At 47.3% G+C, this 19,555-nt stretch overlaps 1 protein-coding gene across 1 annotated transcript; it reads right to left on the minus strand.

The window, feature by feature from the left end:
* Positions 1 to 3,370: 3,370 nt before the first annotated feature.
* On the minus strand, positions 3,371 to 16,570 carry LOC135536354 (lysyl oxidase homolog 3B-like). The gene is made up of 4 exons (XM_064962702.1): positions 16,333 to 16,570; positions 4,697 to 4,812; positions 3,797 to 3,933; positions 3,371 to 3,502 (listed from the first exon to the last, which is right to left on the minus strand). The coding sequence occupies exons 1-4, from the start codon at positions 16,503 to 16,505 to the stop codon at positions 3,371 to 3,373; spliced, it is 558 nt and encodes a 185-aa protein (XP_064818774.1). The 5' UTR covers positions 16,506 to 16,570.
* Positions 16,571 to 19,555: the final 2,985 nt, after the last annotated feature.

Raw genomic sequence — 19,555 nt, forward strand, 5'->3', positions numbered from 1 at the left:
ACAAGAGACAGAAGGCAATGGATGAGTCTGGAACAAGAGACAAAAGGCAATGGAAGAGTCTGGAACAAGAGACAAAAGGTAATGGAAGAGTCTGGTATACGAGACAGAAGGCAAAGGAAGAGTCTGGTACAAGAGACAGAAGGCAATGGAGGAGTCTGGAACAAGAGACAGAAGGCAATGGAAGAGTCTGGTACATGAGACAGAAGGCAATGGAAGAGTTTGGTATAAGAGACAAAAGGCAATGGAAGAGTCTGGTACAAGAGACAAAAGGCAATGGAAGAGTCTGGAACAAGAGACAAAGAGGTAATGGAAGAGTCTGGTATACGAGACAGAAGGCAATGGAAGAGTCTGGAACAAGAGACAAAAGGCAATGGAAGAGTCTGGAACAAGAGACAAAAGGTAATGGAATAGTCTGGTATACGAGACAGAAGGCAATGGAAGAGTCTGGAACAAGAGACAAAAGGCAATGGAAGAGTCTGGAACAAGAGACAAAAGGTAATGGAATAGTCTGGTATACGAGACAGAAGGCAATGGAAGAGTCTGGTACAAGAGACAGAAGGCAATGGAAGAGTCTGGAACAAGAGACAGAAGGCAATGGAAAAGTCTGGTACAAGAGACAAAAAGCAATGGAAGAGTCTGGAACAAGAGACAAAAGGCATTGGAAGAGTCTGGAACAAGAGACAAAAGGCAATGGAAGTGTCTGGAACAAGAGACAGAAGGCAATGGAAGAGTCTGGTACAAGAGACAAAAGGTAATGGAAGAGTTTGGTATACGAGACAGAAGGCAATGGAAGAGTCTGGAACAAGAGACAAAAGGCAATGGAAGCGTCTGGAACAAGAGACAGAAGGCATTGGAAGAGTCTGGAACAAGTGACAAAAGGCAATGGAAGTGTCTGGAACAAGAGACAGAAGGCATTGGAAGAGTCTGGTACAAGAGACAAAAGGCAATGGAAGTGTCTGGAACAAGAGACAAAAGGCAATGGAAGAGTCTGGTACAAACTAGGGAAGTGTTTCCCAAACTGTAGAGTTCCCCCCAGCCAGTCCACGTATGTGAAACTAGCTGATTTAACTAATGAGGGGCTTGATGATTCAGTGACCATTTGAATCAGTGGTGCTAGTTCTGGAATGATCAAAGAAGTGGACTGGCTAGGGGTACTGGAGGAGAGGTTAGGACAGCCTGGGGGTACTGGAGGAGAGGTTAGGACAGGCTGGGGGTACTGGAGGAGAGGTTAGGACAGGCTGGGGTTACTGGAGGAGAGTTTAGGACAGGCTGGGGGTACTGGAGGAGAGGTTAGGACAGGCTGGGGATACTGGAGGAGAGGTTAGGACAGGCTGGGGGTACTGGAGGAGAGGTTAGGACAGGCTGGGGGTACTGGAGGAGAGGTTAGGACAGGCTGGGGGTACTGGAGGAGAGGTTAGGACAGGCTGGGGGTACTGGAGGAGAGGTTAGGACAGGCTGGGGGTACTGGAGGAGAGGTTAGGACAGGCTGGGGGCAATGGAGGAGAGATTAGGACAGGCTGGGGGTACTAGAGGAGAGGTTAGGACAGGCTGGGGGTAATGGAGGAGAGGTTAGGACAGGCTGGGGGTACTAGAGGAGAGGTTAGGACAGGCTGGGGGTAATGGAGGAGAGGCTATGACAGGCTGGGGGTAGAGGAGGAGAGTTTAGGACAGGCTGGGGGTATTGGAGGAGAGTTTAGGACAGGCTGGGGGTACTAGAGGAGAGGTTAGGACAGGCTGGGGGTAATGGAGGCGAGTTTAGGACAGGCTGGGGGTACTGGAAGAGGAGTTTAGGACTGGCTGGGGGTACTAGAGGAGAGGTTAGGACAGGCTGGGGGTAATGGAGGCGAGTTTAGGACAGGCTGGAGGTACTGGAAGAGAGTTTAGGGCTGGCTGGGGGTACTGGAGGAGAGGTTTGGGAGACACTTAACACGTATGTCTGAAATGGCACCCTATTCCCTATACAGTGCACTAGACAAAAAGTAGTGTACTATATAGGTAACAGGCTGCCCTTATAGACCCTTATAGACCCAGGTCAGTATCAGGCTGCCCTTATAGACCCAGGTCAGTATCAGGCTGCCCTTATAGACCCAGGTCAGTATCAGGCTGCCCTTATAGACCCAGGTCAGTATCAGGCTGCCCTTATAGACCCAGGTCAGTATCAGGCTGCCCTTATAGACCCTTATAGACCCAGGTCAGTATCAGGCTGCCCTTATAGACCCAGGTCAGTATCAGGCTGCCCTTATAGACCCAGGTCAGTATCAGGCTGCCCTTATAGACCCAGGTCAGTATCAGGCTGCCCTTATAGACCCTTATAGATCCAGGTCAGTATCAGGCTGCCCTTATAGACCCAGGTCAGTATCAGGCTGCCCTTGACAGGTCAGTATCAGGCTGCCTTATAGACCTAGACCCAGGTCAGTATCAGGCTGCCCTTATAGACCCAGGTCAGTATCAGGCTGCCCTTATAGACCCAGGTCAGTAACAGGCTGCCCTTATAGACCCAGGTCAGTATCAGGCTGCCCTTATAGACCCAGGTCAGTATCAGGCTGCCCTTATAGACCCAGGTCAGTATCAGGCTGCCCTTATAGACCCAGGTCAGTATCAGGCTGCCCTTATAGACCCAGGTCAGTATCAGGCTGCCCTTATAGACCCAGGTCAGTATCAGGCTGCCCTTATAGACCCAGGTCAGTATCAGGCTGCCCTTATAGACCCAGGTCAGTATCAGGCTGCCCTTATAGACCCATATAGACCCAGGTCAGTATCAGGCTGCCCTCATAGACCCAGGTCAGTATCAGGCTGCCCTATAGACCCAGGTCAGTATCAGGCTGCCCTTATAGACCCAGGTCAGTATCAGGCTGCCCTTATAGACCCAGGTCAGTATCAGGCTGCCCTTATAGACCCAGGTCAGTATCAGGCTGCCCTTATAGACCCAGGTCAGTATCAGGCTGCCCTTATAGACCCAGGTCAGTATCAGGCTGCCCTTATAGACCCAGGTCAGCATCAGGCTGCCTTTATAGACCCAGGTCAGTATCAGGCTGCCCTTATAGACCCAGGTCAGTATCAGGCTGCCCTTATAGACCCAGGTCAGTATCAGGCTGCCCTTATAGACCCAGGTCAGTATCAGGCTGCCCTTATAGACCCAGGTCAGTATCAGGCTGCCCTTATAGACCCAGGTCAGTATCAGGCTGCCCTTATAGACCCAGGTCAGCATCAGGCTGCCCTTATAGACCCAGGTCAGTATCAGGCTGCCCTTATAGACCCAGGTCAGTATCAGGCTGCCCTTATAGACCCAGGTCAGTATCAGGCTGCCCTTATAGACCCAGGTCAGTATCAGGCTGCCCTTATAGACCCAGGTCAGTTTTCCATGACAAATTTAGAGGTAGAGCTTCTCACCCATATGGCAATTGTGAAGCCAGATCCGGTGTCCGTCGTATTTGCAATTGCATTTCATGGCATTGTTGGTGAAGTCACTCTCTGCCACTTCAAAGTTTGGATTGATCACAATCTGAAATGATGGAACATCAAACACAATTAGTAAATAATATTGAGTTCACATCATCAAGCCACTGTTCTTCTGTCACTCTGTAGTCTGCACTTAGTCTGACTTTTCAAAGGGTCCAATTAAATGCAGACAGAATATCGTTTGATTTTGATACTTTTTGGGGAAGCACTGTTTGACAACTAATATGTGTAGTTTACAATATTTATAACCTCACGCAGTTTCCAGTTTTTCAATGTTTAGTCTGATTCAGGGCCTCCCCACAATGTTTTAACAGCAATAGAAGACAAGGTTGTTCACCTGTAAGATGTAGTTTCCTGGTTTGATATCGGTGATGTCGATCCACTGGCAGTCGATGTCATGGCGATACAGGTCCCAACACCCCACGGTGATGCCCTGCTCTCCGAAGTTAGCACACTCATACCTCTTAGAGATACCTGGAGAACACAGAACCCTCATACCTCTTAGAGATACCCAGAGAACACACAACCCTCATACCTCTTAGAGATACCTGGAGAACACAGAACCCTCATACCTCTAGAGTACCTGGAGAACACAGAACACTCATACCTCTTAGAGATACCTGAGAACACAGAACACCCCTACCACTTAGAGATACCTGGAGAACACAGAACACTCATACCTCTTAGAGATACCTGGAGAACACAGAACACTCATACCTCTTAGAGATACCTGGAGAACACAGAACACTCATACCTCTTAGAGATACCTGGAGAACACAGAACACTCATACCTCTTAGAGATACCTGGAGAACACAGAACACCCCTACCACTTAGAGATACCTGGAGAACACAGAACACTCATACCTCTTAGAGATACCTGGAGAACACAGAACACTCATACCTCTTAGAGATACCTGGAGAACACAGAACCCTCATACCTCTTAGAGATACCCAGAGAACACACAACACTCATACCTCTTAGAGATACCTGGAGAACACAGATTACACCAATTAGACTTCTACCACCAACAATTACACATCCTCCAAAACAGGACACATAATGTTCCACTTTGAATATTGGATAAGATATCCCTGATCTTAACACCCAAATAAAGACGGTTTGATTGGCTGGCCCTCTAGTGGAGTATGTTTGATTGGCTGGACCTCCAATAGTCTACTCTGATTGGCTGGACCTCCAGTAGACTCTGTTCTGATAATTTTCCCTCCCAGACTCACCTTCGTGACACTCAGTGTCCTCCAGACAGAAAGAGGCCTTGTGTCCCTCAGCCACCTTGGTTCCGTTGGACGACAGCAGGTCATAGTGGGTGAAGATATCCATGCTGTGGTAGTGGCTGCATAGGGAACAGAAAACAGTTGATCCTCAGATCTCAGAGTATAGGTCAGGGGTATCTGATCTGAGAGAGTATAGGTCAGGGGTATCTGATCTGAGAGAGTATAGGTCAGGGGTATCTGATCTGAGAGTATAGGTCAGGGGTATCTGATCTGAGAGTATAGGTCAGGGGTATCTGATCTGAGAGAGTATAGGTCAGGGGTATCTGATCTGAGAGAGTATAGGTCAGGGGTATCTGATCTGAGAGGTATAGGTCAGGGGTATCTGATCTGAGAGTATAGGTCAGGGGTATCTGATCTGAGAGTATAGGTCAGGGGTATCTGTTCTGAGAGTATAGGTCAGGGGTATCTGATCTGAGAGTATAGGTCAGGGGTATCTGATCTGAGAGTATAGGTCAGGGGTATCTGATCTGAGAGTATAGGTCAGGGGTATCTGTTCTGAGAGAATAGGTCAGGGGTATCTGATCTGAGAGAGTATAGGTCAGGGGTATCTGTTCTGAGTGTATAGGTCAGGGGTATTAGTTCTGAGAGTATAGGTCAGGGGTATCTGTTCTGAGAGTATAGGTCAGGGGTATCTGATCTGAGAGAGTATAGGTCAGGGGTATCTGATCTGAGAGTATAGGTCAGGGGGTATCTGTTCTGAGAGTATAGGTCAGGGGTATCTGATCTGAGAGTATAGGTCAGGGGTATCTGTTCTGAGAGTATAGGTCAGGGGTATCTGATCTGGAGAGTATAGGTCAGGGGTATCTGATCTGAGAGAGTATAGGTCAGGGGTATCTGTTCTGAGAGTATAGGTCAGGGGTATCTGATCTGAGAGAGTATAGGTCAGGGGTATCTGATCTGAGAGTATAGGTCAGGGGTATCTGTTCTGAGAGAGTATAGGTCAGGGGTATCTGATCTGAGAGTATAGGTCAGGGGTATCTGATCTGAGAGTATAGGTCAGGGGTATCTGATCTGAGAGTATAGGTCAGGGGTATCTGTTCTGAGAGTATAGGTCAGGGGTATCTGATCTGAGAGAGTATAGGTCAGGGGTATCTGATCTGAGAGTATAGGTCAGGGGTATCTGATCTGAGAGTATAGGTCAGGGGTATCTGATCTGAGAGAGTATAGGTCAGGGGTATCTGATCTGAGAGAGTATAGGTCAGGGGTATCTGATCTGAGAGAGTATAGGTCAGGGGTATCTGTTCTGAGAGTATAGGTCAGGGGAATCTGATCTGAGAGAGTATAGGTCAGGGGTATCTGTTCTGAGAGTATAGGTCAGGGGTATCTGATCTGAGAGAGTATAGGTCAGGGGAATCTGATCTGAGAGAGTATAGGTCAGGGGTATCTGATCTGAGAGTATAGGTCAGGGGTATCTGATCTAGAGAGTATAGGTCAGGGGTATCTGATCTGAGAGTATAGGTCAGGGGTATCTGATCTGAGAGAGTATAGGTCAGGGGTATCTGATCTGAGAGTATAGGTCAGGGGTATCTGATCTGAGAGTATAGGTCAGGGGTATCTGTTCTGAGAGTATAGGTCAGGGGAATCTGATCTGAGAGAGTATAGGTCAGGGGAATCTGATCTGAGAGAGTATAGGTCAGGGGTATCTGATCTGAGAGTATAGGTCAGGGGTATCTGATCTGAGAGAGTTTAGGTCAGGGGTATCTGTTCTGAGAGTATAGGTCAGGGGTCGATCTGGGAGTATAGGTCAGGGTATCTGATCTGAGAGTATAGGTCAGGGGTATCTGATCTGAGAGTATAGGTCAGGGGTATCTGTTCTGAGAGTATAGGTCAGGGGTATCTGATCTGAGAGTATAGGTCAGGGGTATCTGTTCTGAGAGTATAGGTCAGGGGTACTGTCTGAGAGTAGTCAGGGATCTGATCTGAGAGTATAGGTCAGGGGTATCTGTTCTGAGAGTATAGGTCAGGGGTATCTGATCTGAGAGAGTATAGGTCAGGGGTATCTGATCTGAGAGTATAGGTCAGGGGTATCTGTTCTGAGAGTATAGGTCAGGGGTATCTGATCTGAGAAGTATAGGTCAGGGGTATCTGATCTGAGAGTATAGGTCAGGGGTATCTGTTCTGAGAGTATAGGTCAGGGGTATCTGATCTGAGAGAGTATAGGTCAGGGGTATCTGATCTGAGAGAGTATAGGTCAGGGGTATCTGATCTGGAGAGTATAGGTCAGGGGTATCTGATCTGAGAGTATAGGTCAGGGGTATCTGATCTGAGAGAGTATAGGTCAGGGGTATCTGATCTGAGAGTATAGGTCAGGGGTATCTGATCTGAGAGAGTATAGGTCAGGGGTATCTGATCTGAGAGAGTATAGGTCAGGGGTATCTGATCTGAGAGTATAGGTCAGGGGTATCTGATCTGAGAGAGTATAGGTCAGGGGTATCTGATCTGAGAGATATAGGTCAGGGGTATCTGATCTGAGAGAGTATAGGTCAGGGGTATCTGATCTGAGAGTATAGGTCAGGGGTATCTGTTCTGAGAGTATAGGTCAGGGGTATCTGATCTGAGAGGTATAGGTCGGATCTGAGAGTATAGGTCAGGGTATCTGATCTGAGAGTATAGGTCAGGGTATCTGATCTGAGAGAGTATAGGTCAGGGGTATCTGATCTGAGAGTATAGGTCAGGGGTATCTGATCTGAGAGTATAGGTCAGGGGTATCTGATCTGAGAGAGTATAGGTCAGGGGTATCTGATCTGAGAGTATAGGTCAGGGGAATCGATCTGAGAGAGTATAGGTCAGGGGTATCTGATCTGAGTATAGGTCAGGGGTATCTGTTGCAAGGAGGTATAGGTCAGGGGGTATCTGATCTGAGAGAGTATAGGTCAGGGGTATCTGATCTGAGAGTATAGGTCAGGGGTATCTGATCTGAGAGTATAGGTAGGGGTATCTGATCCAGGAGGGTATCTGATCTGAGAGAGTATGGGTCAGGGGTATCTGATCTGAGAGTATAGGTCAGGGGTATCTGTTCTGAGAGTATAGGTCAGGGTATCTGATCTGAGAGAGTATAGGTCAGGGGTATCTGATCTGAGAGTATAGGTCAGGGGTATCTGTTCTGAGAGTATAGGTCCAGGGGTATCTGATCTGAGAGAGTATAGGTCAGGGGTATCTGATCTGAGAGTATAGGTCAGGGTATCTGTTCTGAGGTATAGGTCAGGGGTATCTGATCTGAGAGTATATGGTCCAGGGGTATCTGATCTGAGAGTATAGGTCAGGTGTATCTGATCTGAGAGAGTATAGGTGTTCTGAGAGTATAGGTCAGGGTATCTGATCTGAGTATAGGTCAGGGGTATCTGTTCTGAGAGAGTATAGGTCAGGGTATCAGATCTGAGAGAGTATAGGTCAGGGAATCTGATCTGAGTATAGGTCAGGGGTATCTGTTCTGAGAGTATAGGTCAGGGGTATCTGATCTGAGAGAGTATAGGTCAGGGGAATCTGATCTGAGAGTATAGGTCAGGGGTATCTGTTCTGAGTATAGGTCAGGGGTATCTGATCTGAGAGAGTATAGGTCAGGGGTATCTGATCTGAGAGTATAGGTCAGGGGTATCTGATCTGAGTATAGGTCAGGGTATCTGTTCTGAGTATAGGTCAGGGGTATCTGATCTGAGAGAGTATAGGTCAGGGTATCTGATCTGAGAGTATAGGTCAGGGGTATCTGTTCTGAGAGTATAGGTCAGGGGGAATCTGATCTGAGAGAGTATAGGTCAGGGTATCTGTTCTGAGAGTATAGGTCAGGGGGAATCTGATCTGAGAGAGTTTAGGGTCAGGGGGAATCTGATCTGAAGAGTATAGGTCAGGGGTATCTGATCTGAGAGTATAGGTCAGGGGCATCTGTTCTGAGAGTTTAGGTCAGGGTATTTGATCTGAGAGTATAGGTCAGGGAATCTGATCTGAGAGTATAGGTCAGGGGTATCTGATCTGAGAGTATAGGTCAGGGGTATCTGATCTGAGAGTATAGGTCAGGGGTATCTGATCTGAGAGTATAGGTCAGGGTATCTGATCTGAGAGAGTATAGGTCAGGGTATCTGATCTGAGAGTATGGGTCAGGGAGGTATCAGATCTGAGAGAGTGAGGTCAGGGGTATCTGTTCTGAGAGTATAGGTCAGGGGAATCTGATCTGAGAAGTATAGGTCAGGGAATCTGATCTGAGAGAGTATAGGTCAGGGGTATCTGTTCTGAGAGTATAGGTCAGGGGAATCTGATCTGAGAGAGTTTAGGTCAGGGGTATCTGTTCTGAGAGTATAGGTCAGGGGTATCTGATCTGAGAGAGTATAGGTCAGGGGTATCTGATCTGAGAGTATAGGTCAGGGGTATCTGTTCTGAGAGTATAGGTCAGGGGTATCTGTTCTGAGAGTATAGGTCAGGGTATCTGTTCTGAGAGTATAGGTCAGGGGTATCTGTTCTGAGAGTATAGGTCAGGGGTATCTGATCTGAGAGTATAGGTCAGGGGTATCTGATCTGAGAGAGTATAGGTCAGGGGTATCTGATCTGAGAGTATAGGTCAGGGGTATCTGATCTGAGAGAGTATAGGTCAGGGGTATCTGATCTGAGAGTATAGGTCAGGGGTATCTGTTCTGAGAGTATAGGTCAGGGGTATCTGATCTGAGAGAGTATAGGTCAGGGGTATCTGATCTGAGAGAGTATAGGTCAGGGGTATCTGATCTGAGAGAGTATAGGTCAGGGGTATCTGATCTGAGAGAGTATAGGTCAGGGGTATCTGATCTGAGAGTATAGGTCAGGGGTATCTGATCTGAGAGTATAGGTCAGGGGTATCTGATCTGAGAGAGTATAGGTCAGGGGTATCAGATCTGAGAGAGTATAGGTCAGGGGTATCTGATCTGAGAGTATAGGTCAGGGGTATCTGTTCTGAGAGTATAGGTCAGGGGTATCTGATCTGAGAGAGTATAGGTCAGGGGTATCTGATCTGAGAGTATAGGTCAGGGGTATCTGTTCTGAGAGTATAGGTCAGGGGTATCTGATCTGAGAGAGTATAGGTCAGGGGTATCTGATCTGAGAGTATAGGTCAGGGGTATCTGTTCTGAGAGTATAGGTCAGGGGTATCTGATCTGAGAGAGTATAGGTCAGGGGTATCTGATCTGAGAGTATAGGTCAGGGGTATCTGTTCTGAGAGTATAGGTCAGGGGTATCTGTTCTGAGACTATAGGTCAGGGGTATCTGTTCTGAGAGTATAGGTCAGGGGTATCTGTTCTGAGAGAGTATAGGTCAGGGGAATCTGATCTGAGAGTATAGGTCAGGGGTATCTGTTCTGAGAGTATAGGTCAGGGGTATCTGATCTGAGAGAGTATAGGTCAGGGGAATCTGATCTGAGAGTATAGGTCAGGGGTATCTGTTCTGAGAGTATAGGTCAGGGGTATCTGATCTGAGAGAGTATAGGTCAGGGGTATCTGATCTGAGAGTATAGGTCAGGGGTATCTGATCTGAGAGTATAGGTCAGGGGTATCTGTTCTGAGAGTATAGGTCAGGGGTATCTGATCTGAGAGAGTATAGGTCAGGGGTATCTGATCTGAGAGTATAGGTCAGGGGTATCTGTTCTGAGAGTATAGGTCAGGGGAATCTGATCTGAGAGAGTATAGGTCAGGGGTATCTGTTCTGAGAGTATAGGTCAGGGGAATCTGATCTGAGAGAGTTTAGGTCAGGGGAATCTGATCTGAGAGAGTATAGGTCAGGGGTATCTGATCTGAGAGTATAGGTCAGGGGCATCTGTTCTGAGAGTTTAGGTCAGGGGTATTTGATCTGAGAGTATAGGTCAGGGGAATCTGATCTGAGAGTATAGGTCAGGGGTATCTGATCTGAGAGTATAGGTCAGGGGTATCTGATCTGAGAGAGTATAGGTCAGGGGTATCTGATCTGAGAGTATAGGTCAGGGGTATCTGATCTGAGAGAGTATAGGTCAGGGGTATCTGATCTGAGAGTATGGGTCAGGGGTATCTGATCTGAGAGAGTATAGGTCAGGGGTATCTGTTCTGAGAGTATAGGTCAGGGGAATCTGATCTGAGAGAGTATAGGTCAGGGGAATCTGATCTGAGAGAGTATAGGTCAGGGGTATCTGTTCTGAGAGTATAGGTCAGGGGAATCTGATCTGAGAGAGTTTAGGTCAGGGGTATCTGTTCTGAGAGTATAGGTCAGGGGTATCTGATCTGAGAGAGTATAGGTCAGGGGTATCTGATCTGAGAGTATAGGTCAGGGGTATCTGTTCTGAGAGTATAGGTCAGGGGTATCTGTTCTGAGAGTATAGGTCAGGGTATCTGTTCTGAGAGTATAGGTCAGGGGTATCTGTTCTGAGAGTATAGGTCAGGGGTATCTGATCTGAGAGTATAGGTCAGGGGTATCTGATCTGAGAGTATAGGTCAGGGGTATCTGTTCTGAGAGTATAGGTCAGGGGTATCTGATCTGAGAGTATAGGTCAGGGGTATCTGTTCTGAGAGTATAGGTCAGGGGTATCTGTTCTGAGAGTATAGGTCAGGGGAATCTGATCTGAGAGAGTATAGGTCAGGGGAATCTGATCTGAGAGTATAGGTCAGGGGTATCTGATCTGAGAGAGTATAGGTCAGGGGTATCTGATCTGAGAGTATAGGTCAGGGGTATCTGATCTGAGAGAGTATAGGTCAGGGGTATCTGTTCTGGAGAGTATAGGTCAGGGGTATCTGATCTGAGAGTATAGGTCAGGGGTATCTGTTCTGAGAGTATAGGTCAGGGGTATCTGATCTGAGAGTATAGGTCAGGGGAATCTGATCTGAGAGAGTATAGGTCAGGGGTATCTGATCTGAGAGTATAGGTCAGGGGTATCTGATCTGAGAGAGTATAGGTCAGGGGTATCTGATCTGAGAGTATAGGTCAGGGGTATCTGTTCTGAGAGTATAGGTCAGGGGTATCTGATCTGAGAGAGTATAGGTCAGGGGTATCTGATCTGAGAGTATAGGTCAGGGGTATCTGTTCTGAGAGTATAGGTCAGGGGTATCTGATCTGAGAGAGTATAGGTCAGGGGAATCTGATCTGAGAGAGTATAGGTCAGGGGTATCTGATCTGAGAGTATAGGTCAGAGGTATCTGTTCTGAGAGTATAGGTCAGGGGTATTTGATCTGAGAGTATAGGTCAGGGGTATCTGATCTGAGAGTATAGGTCAGGGGTATCTGATCTGAGAGAGTATAGGTCAGGGGTGTCTGATCTGAGAGTATAGGTCAGGGGTATCTGATCTGAGAGAGTATAGGTCAGGGGTATCTGATCTGAGAGTATAGGTCAGGGGTATCTGATCTGAGAGAGTATAGGTCAGGGGTATCTGATCTGAGAGTATAGGTCAGGGGTATCTGATCTGAGAGAGTATAGGTCAGGGGTATCTAATCTGAGAGTATAGGTCAGGGGTATCTGTTCTGAGAGTATAGGTCAGGGGTATCTGATCTGAGAGAGTATAGGTCAGGGGTATCTGATCTGAGAGTATAGGTCAGGGGTATGTGATCTGAGAGTATAGGTCAGGGGAATCTGATCTGAGAGAGTATAGGTCAGGGGTATCTGATCTGAGAGTATAGGTCAGGGGTATCTGTTCTGAGAGTATAGGTCAGGGGTATCTGATCTGGAGAGTATAGGTCAGGGGTATCTGATCTGAGAGTATAGGTCAGGGGTATCTGATCTGAGAGAGTATAGGTCAGGGGTATCTGATCTGAGAGAGTATAGGTCAGGGGTATCTGATCTGAGAGTATAGGTCAGGGGTATCTGATCTGAGAGTATAGGTCAGGGGTATCTGATCTGAGAGAGTATAGGTCAGGGGTATCTGATCTGAGAGTATAGGTCAGGGGTATCTGATCTGAGAGAGTATAGGTCAGGGGTATCTGATCTGAGAGAGTATAGGTCAGGGGTATCTGATCTGGAGAGTATAGGTCAGGGGTATCTGATCTGAGAGTATAGGTCAGGGGTATCTGTTCTGAGAGAGTATAGGTCAGGGGTATCTGATCTGAGAGAGTATAGGTCAGGGGTATCTGATCTGAGAGTATAGGTCAGGGGTATCTGATCTGAGAGTATAGGTCAGGGGTATCTGTTCTGAGGAGTATAGGTCAGGGGTATCTGATCTGAGAGAGTATAGGTCAGGGGTATCTGATCTGAGAGAGTATAGGTCAGGGGTATCTGATCTGAGAGTATAGGTCAGGGGTATCTGATCTGAGAGTATAGGTCAGGGGTATCTGATCTGAGAGTATAGGTCAGGGGTATCTGATCTGAGAGAGTATAGGTCAGGGGTATCTGATCTGAGAGAGTATAGGTCAGGGGTATCTGATCTGAGAGTATAGGTCAGGGGTATCTGATCTGAGAGTATAGGTCAGGGGTATCTGATCTGAGAGTATAGGTCAGGGGTATCTGATCTGAGAGAGTATAGGTCAGGGGTATCTGTTCTGAGAGTATAGGTCAGGGGTATCTGATCTGAGAGAGTATAGGTCAGGGGTATCTGATCTGAGAGTATAGGTCAGGGGTATCTGATCTGAGAGTATAGGTCAGGGGTATCTGATCTGAGAGAGTATAGGTCAGGGGTATCTGTTCTGAGAGTATAGGTCAGGGGTATCTGATCTGAGAGTATAGGTCAGGGGTATCTGATCTGAGAGAGTATAGGTCAGGGGTATCTGATCTGAGAGAGTATAGGTCAGGGGTATCTGATCTGAGAGTATAGGTCAGGGGTATCTGATCTGAGAGTATAGGTCAGGGGTATCTGATCTGAGAGTATAGGTCAGGGGTATCTGATCTGAGAGAGTATAGGTCAGGGGTATCTGTTCTGAGAGTATAGGTCAGGGGTATCTGATCTGAGAGAGTATAGGTCAGGGGTATCTGATCTGAGAGTATAGGTCAGGGGTATCTGTTCTGAGAGTATAGGTCAGGGGTATCTGATCTGAGAGTATAGGTCAGGGGTATCTGTTCTGAGAGTATAGGTCAGGGGTATCTGATCTGAGAGTATAGGTCAGGGGTATCTGATCTGAGAGAGTATAGGTCAGGGGTATCTGTTCTGAGAGAGTATAGGTCAGGGGTATCTGTTCTGAGAGAGTATAGGTCAGGGGTATCTGTTCTGAGAGTATAGGTCAGGGGTATCTGATCTGAGAGTATAGGTCAGGGGTATCTGATCTGAGAGAGTATAGGTCAGGGGTATCTGATCTGAGAGAGTATAGGTCAGGGGTATCTGATCTGAGAGTATAGGTCAGGGGTATCTGATCTGAGAGTATAGGTCAGGGGTATCTGATCTGAGAGTATAGGTCAGGGGAATCTATGAGATTTCTGTAAAACAAAACAAAGATAAAGCCTTGTGTTCCTATTGTTTTTATTATTAATCTCAGGCTGTGGGCGGTAGGTGCACCTGATTCAGCTGCCCTGTGTGCCGGGTAGGCGAACTGTTGCTATTTGGAACCATTTCATGTGTCTGAATGTACAAATTCCGCCTTCCCGGAGGGCCTGGAGGGCAAATCAAGTGCACTATAGGCCTACCGCTGGCCAATCGGATGGCTCAGATGACCGTGTCTGCAGTAACGTAACAGGCATAAAAGAACGCTATATCAAAGTTGATACTGTGAGATTTCTAAATGTTTAAAACCACGACGAGAGACTGTCAACGAATACAGCACAGTGCTGCTGTTTCTAAATGTTTAAAACCACGACTAGAGAGAGACTGTCAACGAATACAGCACAGTGCTGCTGTTTCTAAATGTTTAAAACCACGACTAGAGAGAGAATGTCAACGAATACAGCACAGTGCAGTAGCTTAAAACAGGTACAGCCTCGGTGTTCACAGTAAAACTGTAACTTAAAGCAGGTACAGCCTCGGTGTTCACAGTAAAACTGTAACTTAAAGCGGCTACAGCCTCAGTGTTCACAGCAGGTACAGCCTCAGTGTTAACAGTAAAAACTATAACTTAAAACAGATACAGTATCAGTGTTCACAGTAAAACTGTAACTTAAAGCACCTACAGCCTCAGTGTCTGCAGTAAAACTGTAACTTAAAGCAGGTACAGCCTCAGTGTTCACAGTAAAACTGTAACTTAAAGCAGTTACATCCTCAGTGTTCACAGTAAAACTGTAACTTAAAGCAGGTACAGCCTCAGTGTTCACAGTAAAACTGTAACTTAAAGCAGGTACAGCCTCAGTGTTCACAGTAAAACTGTAACTTAAAGCAGGTACAGCCTCAGTGTTCACAGTAAAACTGTAACTTAAAGCAGGTACAGCCTCAGTGTTCACAGTAAAACTGTAACTTAATGCAGCTCCAGCCTCAGTGTTCACAGTAAAACTGTAACTTAAACGCGCGCTGGAAGTTGCACAATGTCACAATGTTCAAGTTTGTGCTCAGCAGACCTGAAGTTATATTTAACTTCAATGTTTAACATCTCCAATGTTAATTGAAAACATGTAAAAACCAAAGCCTGTCACAGTCAAAAACCTGAAAACACGACATGGTATCAAGAACAAGACGAAACCAGCTGAAACCAGCCACTTCCGATTCCCCACATGACAGTGTCTTGTCATTGTCACTCGCAATCTGGCCATCCAGAATGACAACAACAGGCTTCTGGAAGCACGCACATGGTTTCCGTGACATTGTCAGCTAACCCATCTATTATATAGACAATTGAAGGTATTCTCTACATCAGCGATTCCCAACTTTTCCCCTTCCAAATCACCGTCAACAGCCCGAGGACCACCATTCGCAGAAATATTTTCAACATCAATGTTATCAGCTATTAACAGATTAAAGGCCTATTCTTATTGTAAACCATTTGTATTGTTAAAGTTAATATATTGTTTATGGTAATGTCAGTCAAAGGTAATGTATTGCCAAAGGTAATGTAACAGAGGTAATGTAGTGTTAAAGGCAACAGTGTTCAAGGTAATGTAACATTAAAGGTAATGTATCGTTAAAGGTAATGTATCACCAAAGGCAATGTAATGTATCGTCAAAGGTAATGCACTGTTCAAGTGAATGTATTGTCAAAGGTAATGTATTGCTAAAGGTGATGTATTGCTATAGGTAATGTACCATCAAAGGTAATGTATTGTTAAAAGTAATGTATTGTCAAAGGTAATATACTGTTAAAGGTAATATAAAGGTAATGTATTATTAATGTCAAGGTAAAGGTAATGTATTGTTAAAGGTAATGTATTGTTAATGGTAAGGTAAAGGTAATGTATTGTTAAAGGTAATGTATTATTAATGTCAAGGTAAAGGTAATGTATTGTTAAAGGTAATGTATTATTCACGGTAGGGTAAAGGTAATGTATTGTTAAAGGTAATGTATTATTAACAGCAAGGTACATGTAATGTATTGGTATATGTAATGTATTATTAATGGTAAGGTAAAGGTAATGTATCGTAAAAGGTAATGTATTGTTAAATGTATAAGGTAATGTAAAACTACTTATTATACCGTAAATACTCCCAACTGTTATAATTTATTTTATTTTATTGAAAATAATTGGCGGACCACCTGCAGCACCCCTGCGGACCACAGGTTGGAAACCACTGCGCTAGATGACTAGGTTGCCATAGTTACCCGTGACAGGCGTGCCAGACCCAGGAGTGGCGTCCGGCCTTGGGCCTGAAGTCGGCCCGTCCGATGTTGTGGATCTGAGAGGAGAACCGTAGCAGGCGGCGGTGTCCGTAGGGCCAGTTAGCACTAGCAGCAGACTTAGACAGACAGTTCTCCTCCGCTGCGCAGTACAACATGTGGAGCGGGCGGTCCTCAATGTACACGGACTGCTGGACCAGGGGAGCATTCAGGACCAGGTCAGACGCAGCTGGGAGGAGAGAGGAGGAGAGGAGGAGGAGGGGGAGAGGAGAGATGAGGAGAGGAGGAGGAGAGGAGATGAGGGAAGAGGAGAGGGGGAGGAGGAGAGGAGGAGGAGAGGAGGAGGAGAGGAGGAGGAGGAGGAGGAGGAGGAGGAGGAGAGGAGAGGAGGAGGAGAGGAGATGAGGGAAGAGGAGAGGGGGAGGAGAGGAGGAGGAGAGGAGATGAGGAGGGGGAGGAGAGGAGGAGAGGAGGAGGAGGAGAGGAGGAGGAGAGGAGCAGGAGGGGGAGGAGGAGAGGAGAGGAGGAGGAGGAGAGGAGGAGGAGAGGAGCAGGAGGGGGAGGAGGAGAGGAGGAGGAGGGGGGGGAGGAGAGAGGAGGAGGAGGAGGGAGGAGGAGGAGAGGGAGGAGGGGGAGGGAGGGGGAGGAGAGGAGGAGGAGGGGAGGAACGGTCAAATTGTCAACATGTACTGTGCAGTAGTTTCCATTGCCACTTGTTTTATGTTGGCTGTTTAGAACAGTGGGGTCAGTTTAGCTAAACGCAGGGTGCGTCAGAGTGGGGTCAGGTCAGGGTACAGCAGAGTGGGGTCAGTTCAGGGTGTGGCAGAGTGGGGTCAGTTCAGGGTGCGTCAGAGTGGGGTCAGTTCAGGGCACGGCAGAGTGGGGTCAGTTCAGGGCACGGCAGAGTGGGGTCAGTTCAGGGCACAGCAGAGTGGGGTCAGTTCAGGGTGTGTCAGAGTGGGGTCAGTTCAGGGCAGGGCAGAGTGGGGTCAGTTCAGGGCACGGCAGAGTGGGGTCAGTTCAGGGCACGGCAGAGTGGGGTCAGTTCAGGGTGTGTCAGAGTGGGGTCAGTTCAGGGTGTGGCAGAGTGGGGTCAGTTCAGGGTGTGGCAGAGTGGGGTCAGTTCAGGGTGTGGCAGAGTGGGGTCAGTTCAGGGTGTGTCAGAGTGGGGTCAGTTCAGGGTGTGTCAGAGTGGGGTCAGTTCAGGGTGTGGCAGAGTGGGGTCAGTTCAGGGCACGGCAGAGTGGGGTCAGTTCAGGGTGTGTCAGAGTGGGGTCAGTTCAGGCGTGTCAGAGTGGGGTCAGCGCAGGGTGTGTCAGAGTGGGGTCAGTTCAGGGTGTGGCAGAGTGGGGTCAGTACAGGGTGTGTCAGAGTGGGGTCAGTTCAGGGTGTGTCAGAGTGGGGTCAGTTCAGGGTGTCTCAGAGTGGGGTCAGTTCAGGGTACCACAGAGTGGGGTCAGTTCAGGGCACGGCAGAGTGGGGTCAGTTCAGGGTGTGTCAGAGTGGGGTCAGTTCAGGGTACCACAGAGTGGGGTCAGTTCAGGGCACGGCAGAGTGGGGTCAGTTCAGGGTGTGACAGAGTGGGGTCAGTTCAGGGTGTGTCAGAGTGGGGTCAGTTCAGGGTGTGTCAGAGTGGGGTCAGTTCAGGGTGTGGCAGAGTGGGGTCAGTTCAGGGTGTGTCAGAGTGGGGTCAGTTCAGGGCGTGTCAGAGTGGGGTCAGTTCAGGGTGTGTCAGAGTGGGGTCAGTTCAGGGTGTGTCAGAGTGGGGTCAGTTCAGGGTGCGTCAGAGTGGGGTCAGTTCAGGGTGTGTCAGAGTGGGGTCAGTTCAGGGTGTGTCAGAGTGGGGTCAGTTCAGGGTGTGGCAGAGTGGGGTCAGTGCAGGGTGTGGCAGAGTGGGGTCAGTTCAGGGTGTGTCAGAGTGGGGTCAGTTCAGGGTGTGTCAGAGTGGGGTCAGTTCAGGGTGTGTCAGAGTGGGGTCAGTTCAGGGCGCGTTGCCCAAAATGCGGGCTTAAAACAATCCACATTAAAAAAATGTTCCTCTGTGGCCAAATCATGCTATCTGGTGCAGTATTTTGAATTATTTTATTTATTTATGTATAGGGACGAGTAATTATATAGCTAATTTTGGCTAATTGAATTTGATTTACTTTAGGGGAAGCCTATTTTCCCCTAGACTATTGGACGTGCCGCCTACGCCGACATCAGAGTGAATGTAACTGGTGCACAAAACATCTAATGACGGTGCTGCCTGTGGTGATCTCTCTGATCTTTATTAGTGAAGTACCAGTCATGTTGTTGCTCTGTCATGTAGACAGGGCTCTAACTCCCCTAGCTCCACAATGAGATAGGGTGCAGGCCAGGCAGCAGGCTGTTAGCCAGCCTGCCAGCTTAGTGGAGTCTGCAACTAGCACAGTCAGTGTAGTCAGCTCAGCTATCCCCATTGAGACTGTGTCTGTGCCTCGATCTAGGTTGAGCAAAACTAAACATGGCGGTGTTCGCCTTGGCAATCTCACTAGGATAAAGACCTCCTCCATTCCTGTCATTATTGAAAGAGATCATGATACCTCACATCTCAAAATAGGGCTACTTAATGTTAGATCCCTCACTTCCAAGGCAGTTATAGTATTATAATCACTGATCATAATATTGATGTGATTAGCCTGACTGAAACATGGCTTAAACCTGATTAATTTACTGTGTTAAATTAGGCTTCTCCTCCTGGTTACATTAGTGACCATATCCCCCACGCATCCCGCAAAGGCGGAGGTGTTGCTAACATTTACGATACCAAATTTCAATTTACAAAAAAGAAAATGATTGCGTTTTCGTCTTTTGAGCTTCTAGTCATGAAATCTATGCAGCCTACTCAATCACTTTTTATGGCTACTGTTTACAGGCCTCCTGGGCCATATACAGCGTTCCTAACTGAGTTCCCTGAATTCATATCGGACCTTGCAGTCATAGCAGATAATATTCAAATTTTTGGTGACCCACTCCAAAGGCTTTCGGAGCCATCATCGACTCAGTGGGATTTGTCCAACATGTCTCTGGACCTACTCACTGTCACAGTCATACTCTGGACCTAGTTTTGTCCCGTGGAATAAATATTGTGGATCTTAATGTTTTTCCACATAATCCTGGACTATCGGCCCATCATTTTATTACATTTGCAATCGCAACAAATAATCTGCTCAGACCCCAACCAAGG

This window comes from Oncorhynchus masou, unplaced genomic scaffold (assembly GCF_036934945.1).
Source record: "Oncorhynchus masou masou isolate Uvic2021 unplaced genomic scaffold, UVic_Omas_1.1 unplaced_scaffold_5997, whole genome shotgun sequence".
Classification (NCBI taxonomy): domain Eukaryota; kingdom Metazoa; phylum Chordata; class Actinopteri; order Salmoniformes; family Salmonidae; genus Oncorhynchus; species Oncorhynchus masou.